At 30.0% G+C, this 7,739-nt stretch overlaps 1 protein-coding gene across 1 annotated transcript; it reads right to left on the minus strand.

The window, feature by feature from the left end:
• Positions 1 to 378: 378 nt before the first annotated feature.
• LOC132926089 (52 kDa repressor of the inhibitor of the protein kinase-like) lies at positions 379 to 2,849 on the minus strand. Its single transcript, XM_060990434.1, has 4 exons — positions 2,462 to 2,849; positions 1,765 to 2,355; positions 569 to 1,719; positions 379 to 492 (listed from the first exon to the last, which is right to left on the minus strand). The coding sequence occupies exons 1-4, from the start codon at positions 2,847 to 2,849 to the stop codon at positions 379 to 381; spliced, it is 2,244 nt and encodes a 747-aa protein (XP_060846417.1).
• Between the last annotated feature and the right edge of the window lie 4,890 nt (positions 2,850 to 7,739).

Genomic DNA, 7,739 nt, shown 5'->3' on the forward strand with positions numbered 1-7,739 from the left:
TTGATGACGATGATAACAATACAGATCCCAATTATCATCCACGTGTAGTGATCGCTGTGCAGGACACTGTGATCACGTACCAACAGTGGCGTATTTTGGGTGATTTCTCGGGGGGTGTCAACATTTATTGAACCTCACAAACAAAATTTTTAGTATTATTTAATATTTACTAATGTAAAAGAACAAGGAACTTACTTTTTAACAAATTATTATGTCAGGAATTGACAAGAAGTTTTATACTTGAAATTCATGTAAATGATATAATAGACAAGTTGTAGGTTATTACTTAATACTGATTATTATTATTTATTTTAAAAATAACATTCTTATACCTATTAACATTATTTTAAAATTAACAGTTTTCAAACTAAAGTAAGTCTATAGTAAAAAATCTAAGCGTCTCTTCTTTAAACTTAGATGGTCGATCACTTCATTGACATCAATTCCAACTTCTCTGTGGATAGCTAGCATAGCTAAACCATTTAACCGCGCCTATATTAAAAAAAAACATAAAAACTCATAATTATATATATATAAATAAAGAATAAATTAACCAATGTTAATTTACTTGTGATATTGTGTTCCGCAAGTATGTCTTTATTCTTTTCAAGTTTGAAAATGACCTCTCACTAGATGCAGTTGATACTGGTAAAGTTGCAAAAATCTGTAATAGTTTAAATACACTTGGATAAACTTGTCTATTGCATAAAACTATTGCTTCCATGGAATTTCTTGGTATATTTGATGATTTAATATTTTTTAAACGTCTTTGCCATAATTTGAACTCGGCCAATAACACAGATTCTTCACATTCATTTAAGTCAAACATGTACTTTTGTGCCAGGCGTAAGAAGCGAGGTTCATTTTCGTCTGTTGAAATTAATGATTTGAAGTCCAATAATAACATTTTTTGATTCACAAACCTTGAATTTAGTTGATCTATAAATGTATCTAAATAAGGAATAAAAAAAGCAACTCGAAAATATGATGTTGGTGAATTTGTTTCAATATTTACTCTTTTCGTTTGTCTTCCTGTAATACGTGGTATGGAAATATTTATATCTAGTTTATTTGCTAAAGTCAATGCATTTTCAAAAATTGTATGAAATTCAGACTCAGCATTCGATCTTATAGTTTGAAGTTCTTTTATTGTATCTTCCGCAAGATCCATAGCTTCGCCTAGATCAATATTTATTCGTTGAAGTTGTTTTGAAAGAGGTAGTCCATAAATAAATACTTTATTCACAATAAGTAAGCAAATAATAAAATCTCCTTTCAGTATTGATGTTCGTAAATTGCTTGCTTGTGATGATGTTTCAGTGTCATTCCACTTCGAAATTATAAATAACGATTCAATTACGTACTCGAAAAGTTCAAGAAAATCATTAACAGCATGAAAACGTTCAACCCATCTAGTCGCACATAATCTTTTTAATGTTTTTTTTGTAATACATTCTTGACTTTCTTCGATTTCATTTTTCAACACATCTTTTCGCTTGGGGTATATGAAGAAATCTCGAACTTTAGATATTGTTCCTAAACAATTTAGTATTTCTTGTATAGAACATGAATAAGGAACAGCAATGTTTAAAACATGAGCAGCACAATGAACATACGTCGCAAGTGGGTGAATTTGGCGAATAATAGCTTGAACTCCGTTAAATTGACCGGACATTGACGCACATCCATCGTAACCCTGCCCTCTTAGGTATTTTGTTTCTATACCAAATTAATGTAAATTTTGTATAATAATATCAGCTAAACCTTTTCCAGTAGTATCTGTCGTAGGCACAAACTGAAGAAATTCTTCCTTGATAATCATATTTTCAACATCTAAATAGCGCGCACATAAAGATACTTGTTTGATTCCACTAATGTCGGCCGTTTCGTCAGCAAGTATTGTAAAACATTTTTGGGAATTTATGTTTGTTACAATTTTATTTAAAATAATTTTATTGCAAGATTCAATGATTTCGTTTTGAAGTGTTGCGCTTTTATATTTTATTGTTCCTTCAGCTTCCAAAAATGATTTAAAATGGTCATCTCCTTGGGCTCTATATCTCAATATTTCTCTAAAATTTCCCTGGTTTTGGATTAGCTTGTCATTTTCTTGTTCTACAATAATTTTCCCAGAATCTCGATGTCGCATAAGCGGAATATTTTGTTTACCACATAAAATTACTGTTTGAATTATTGGAGATATGTTTTGTCGATTTTTTATAATTTGTTCAGCTCTTCCAGTTTCTATTTTGCACGCTATAGACTTTCCAGGATGTTTTATAACATCAATAAAATGATCTGAACTTAACACACATGTTTTATGATAACCCTTGGTAGAATGTTCTTTGAAATCAGCTATTGCATTTCTCCAATTATCATATTTTTTTTTCTAATGCACCTAAGTTTTGTCCATTGTTTTCATTCGATTTAGAAAAGGCTACACAAACTCGATAAAATGTACCATTTTCGATTTTGGAGTATGCCAACCAAGAGAATCTTAATAGCCACGAATATTGGAACTTTAAATATTTTGATTTATTTTGAACTGTATATAGTTTTTGTGGGAATTTGTAAGATATATTTGGCATCCAAATTTTTGTCATAACAATTAAGATGTTAAGATGTTCATTCGATAACATACGGTCAGTATAAAACCCAATATCATAATTATTACTGTCTTCGGTTAAAGAAACATTAATTGAGTCATTTGTATCTAAGCTTAAAGTACGACAAATTTTAACAGATTCAGTCGAGTTTACTGGCGAGGATGCTCGTTTATTCGTAGAAGTATCGTTGTTAGGCGTTAACTTAAAAAAAGAAGTTATCGATTCTTGCTTTTTTTGTGCCATTTTTAGTAATATTTAACACTGAAATTAATGAATAGTTTTTAAGTTCAAATATGTGTTATAAAAATCAAAATCGAAACATATTACATTTTCTGTAAACTTATTAAAATCAACTTTTACAAACTTAGTTATAAATGACTTTTTAAACTACTTTTTTTGTAATACGTAACAACTTAGATATAACTGGTTTATTTTGTATTTTGAAGTATTATTTAAGAAAAATAATAAAAATTAAAATATTATTTTAAACATTTTAAATAATATTAATATTGTATAATAGTTGATAAATTATGACACTACATTGATTCGTTATTACTATGATTCTTATTAATAAATTCAGGGCTCAGAACTTTATGCATTAGTATATTTATTAGGAATCTGCATATTAAAAATCTGATTCGATACAAATTCGTTTCATAGTAGATACATACAATTTAAATACAAAAATTAATGTTGCGTATTTAAGCTTTTTTCAGTGCATTTGTATGCACTATTTCATTATTTTTTAGTGCATTAAGTTCCGATCCCCGTTAATAATTATTTAATTTATTTGAATAAATAAGTACTTACGTTATTCAGTAATCACTTAGTACAGTGGTGGTACGTACAGCACGTCGATCAACGAAAAAATGAATGACAATAATACCATAATAGTATAATAGTATTATTATTGATTATAAAGTAGATATATAATAATAATAATATACTAGTATTTATTTTCAATATTATTAATAATATAATATATAATTCTCTAATCTGATAGACTGTAAACAGTGTAAACTTGATTGTCTTGATTTAAAAATAAACTACATACGTCCACAATATTTTCTTTGTTATTGTATTTTCGCTGCGGCCTGCGGGTTTTTTATTATCGTATTGACTCTGTGAAATTTAAATAATTTCTGGATATCTCTGATAAACTGTAGATAAATATCTAGTGTTGTCGAATCTAATCAAATTTATTTTAGTTTTGCCGTTTATATAAAAATACCATTTATTTTATAATAAAATAAAAATAGTTGACTATTAAATAAATGATAACACCATGTCCAATATATTAGGACTTTTTTTTTTTTTAAAGTCGGGGGGTGTCCAGACATGGAGGACACCCCCCCCCCCCCCAAAATACGCCACTGCGTACCAATTATTATTTAAACGACGTAGCATGTTCGTTGGTTGAACTTGAGTTGGTGATGAGAAAGGTAGGTAATTATTAATTAAAACACTTGTCGTTTTAATTGAAATAAAATAGTTACTTTATTACGTTAACAATAAAATCATGAATAAATAAAATAAAACACAGTTAAAATAGCTTACTGCTATGTATAATTATAAACACTGGGAAATGACCGTAAACTCGCGGCGATGTGGCTGTGACAAAGTCCACGACGAGCAATAGTCTTACACTGGAGTTTTCAATGACGTATAGGGGACGACTAGTATTATTAATAATTATAATCAGGCTTGATTTGGAGTGGCGTGATGCTATCTACATGTTTTCTGGACTTTGGCCTATGTAAATATAACATGGTGTTTCCGCTGAGTGTAGTAAAAACTACTATTCGGCGGAAAGCCGTATTTTTATGGCCTTTAACCTATTGTTTATCATGTAGGAATAATTAGTAAGTAAAAATGTTAAATTAATGTGTTTCCTATACTAAATAATAATTTAACACAATACGAGGGTATTGGGTTTACTAAATCCCTCCCCTCTAAAATGAAAGTCCCTCGACTTTCTAAACACCTAAAAAAAATTGAATAAAATATATATCTATATATATAATTAATTTGTTTATTCCCCCTTGTTTATTTTAACTAAGTTTTTAATTTAGGGTATAATGTAAAAGTTGTCTCAATCACTTCCTCTGGAATTGTCGCTAAAGCTTTTTCACTAGGTGCTGTGGCTTCAAGAAAGTCATTAGTATCGACTTGTGTCCACTGTTCTTTTGTTTGAGTTGGCTCTTCGCATGGTTTTTGAGACGATCTTGTTTTTATAAATTTTAACAATAATGACAATACCCAACTAATTATTGTAATAACAACAATTGTTGATATTCCAACAACAATAACTACATATATTTTTTATTCCATTTGTTGGTATAGTAATTTCTGTCGCATTTGCTCCGCGACTTGTTCATGTGTGACTGTAATTTCATTTAGGTCACTCATTTGGTTTGTTTTGACGTGGTGAAATTTCATCGTTTTGGTAAAATGACTATTCTCCACGTCACTGTTGGGCTCTCTGAGTACTGATGTTGGAATGAAATCGGTATATTGCGTTCTTCCTGCTATGCGTCCAGGTATAAGGACGTCTCTGTTGGCGAATCCACGACAAGTTTCGTTTAGTGCGATAATGCCTGCTCCTTCTAATATGTGGTTTTTCGATTCTTTATCTTCGTCGCACGTGACAAATACAGAATCGTTAATCGTGACATATAACCACTCGTTCTTGTGCTTCAATTTGTGAAAGACTGTAGTAGCCATTTCTACGTAACGTATCTCACAACTTTCCGGGACCTTCCTAGGTTCCTGCATCAGGAGTATTTCATTCACACACAGGTCTCATACTCCTGGGGTGCAAAGGATGTGTTTCGGGACATATCAGAAATTCGTGAGCAGTTTTACAAATTGTAAGGTTAAAATTATCATATGTCGAGTAGAATTCCTTAGATTTAGTAACCGCTAAAAAATCATGCTTATGTTTAATATACATACATTTTTTCTTATTATTAGCAAAACATACCGGTAACGGTATTAATTTATATAAACTTAAATCGTGCTGGTATACTAAAGGAATATTTAAAATAAATACAAGGTTATTTTTATTATAATATACCGTCAAATCTGATAATTTTACTATATCATAGACATTATTATATTCCACCAGTGGCATATTGGTCCCACTAGGTAGAACCAGTTTAATGTCTCTAAATTGTTCAAGTAAAGCTTTCGTATTTATTAAGCTCGGATGCACTTGACCTAACCTTGCGCTTTATTCAATCTCGACTAACGTGTTTACCCTCAACATTTGTATTATCATAATTTGGTTAATAATTAAAAATTGCTTATTAACTTCTATTTTCGGAAATAAATTGTTGGTCATATTTACTAATTGTCGAATATGTTCATTTAAATACATAATTCGTTGTTCATCTACCTCGTGTTTAATATTTATTACGCGCAAATTTTCTTTTACTAAATTTATTTGGTCATTTTTTGACTCTTTTAATTTATGAATAGAAAAATCGAATTTTTTCATACAATCTAAATTACATAGACCGTAGAGTATCTGTGCCGCCTGTGTTACATGTTGCCAAAGGCCGCGACGCGCTCGCGTTTCGACGGATTCTAATAAAAAATCCATACGTTCGTATATTTTCTTTTTCATTAATGTCGATTGCGTTAGCATTGGTTCACAATTTGGTAATTCTTCCCACTTTGTGACTTCAGTACACATGCGTTTAATATTTTCTATACGGTCCTCGAGAACGTTCCATTGTTCTCCGTAACAGGTTGTATCCAGATAAATCGCTAAATCCCATGTATTAGTTACGATTTTAATAGGTCCTAGATTCTCATAATATATCCCTGATCCTTGTTGTATTTGATTTTCTTGGTAACGTAACTGTGCCATGGCCAGTTGTATTCCCAAGAATAACTGTATCATACTGTAATACAATAAAGCAGGGGTCACCAACTGGCGGACCGCGGTCCGGATACGGACCTCGAGCACTTTTTTTACGGACCGCGCGCGCGTTTTCATTTTACATTGTTTAAATTCATATGCGCCATACCGGCGAAGGAAACGTGCCATCGTCGGAGTGGCGCGTATGAAACGGGCCTTATCCACGGAATAGTTTTTATCTAGTTTAAATCCGATAATAAATAATAAGATAAGATCATAACATCGAGCGTCTGTCTACGTAGAACGCGTGTATAGTTCGCAGTAAAGATGGGATTTTCAACTCAATATCATGAGTCAGTTCACCTGACTCAGTTCACTCAAATGAGTCGACTCGGGGAGTCAACTCCCAATTTCCATTGACTCCTATTAACTCCAAGTTATCAATTCGTTTAAGAGTTACTTCAGAGTATTAGATTATTAATCACTAAATATATGAACTATTGATTTATACAATTTATGAAGACCTTATTCAATATTAATTTTTTATTATTATTTTTATTGTTTAATGCAATACAATAATATGTCATATACTTGTGTATTTACTATTTAGTATGTATATTAAAATATTATACACTGAGAAATTAATTTGAACTTTTATTTTATATACACATTTAATTTAAAATGTTATATTATTGTGAATATATGAATGTTTTATTAAATATATATATATATATATATATATTGATTATATTTTTTTATTTATTTATTTTTCAAAAAAACAATGTGCCCTATAAGTTCTTAATTTGAAATACAAATTCATGTTAAATATAATTAGTGTATTCGTTTGTTTTTTTCATAAATTATATTTTGTGGACAAATACAACGAAATGGAACACTACAAGGTAGCATAAATAGCTGTTTTATTTTAAATATAAACATTTTAAAATAATGGTTTTAAAAATTAGAATAACCATTGTACCAAACTACTAATATATACTAAAATGCTGATCTCAAAAAATAATTTAATATATATAGTACACTCCTAGTTGCATAGTGACACGATATAACATGTCAAGTCTTGTTGCAGTAAGGAGACTAATATGATTTGATGGAATAAAATTGTCATTAACATATAATAACATTGACTTAAATTGTCACATCTTAATTGGTAATCGTCTTGTATTCTTGTTAAGTTTATTGGCGTGCTCAAAGTTACTGTTTCAAAATTATAATATTCTTTTTCAATTATAATATTTAAATATTTAAAA

The sequence above is a fragment of the Rhopalosiphum padi genome, chromosome 3 (genome assembly GCF_020882245.1).
Source record: "Rhopalosiphum padi isolate XX-2018 chromosome 3, ASM2088224v1, whole genome shotgun sequence".
Lineage (NCBI taxonomy): Eukaryota > Metazoa > Arthropoda > Insecta > Hemiptera > Aphididae > Rhopalosiphum > Rhopalosiphum padi.

Bases quoted from the DNA above. Each gene is read 5' to 3' on its own strand.
- LOC132926089 (XM_060990434.1), bottom strand. From the start codon at position 2,849: ATGGCACAAAAAAAGCAAGAATCGATAACTTCTTTTTTTAAGTTAACG. The intron at 2,356-2,461 runs GTACATTTTATC...GAAATGCAATAG, and splicing joins ATACTCCAAAATCGAAAATG to CTGATTTCAAAGAACATTCT. The intron at 493-568 runs GTAAATTAACAT...TTTTTAATATAG, and splicing joins TGCGGAACACAATATCACAA to GCGCGGTTAAATGGTTTAGC.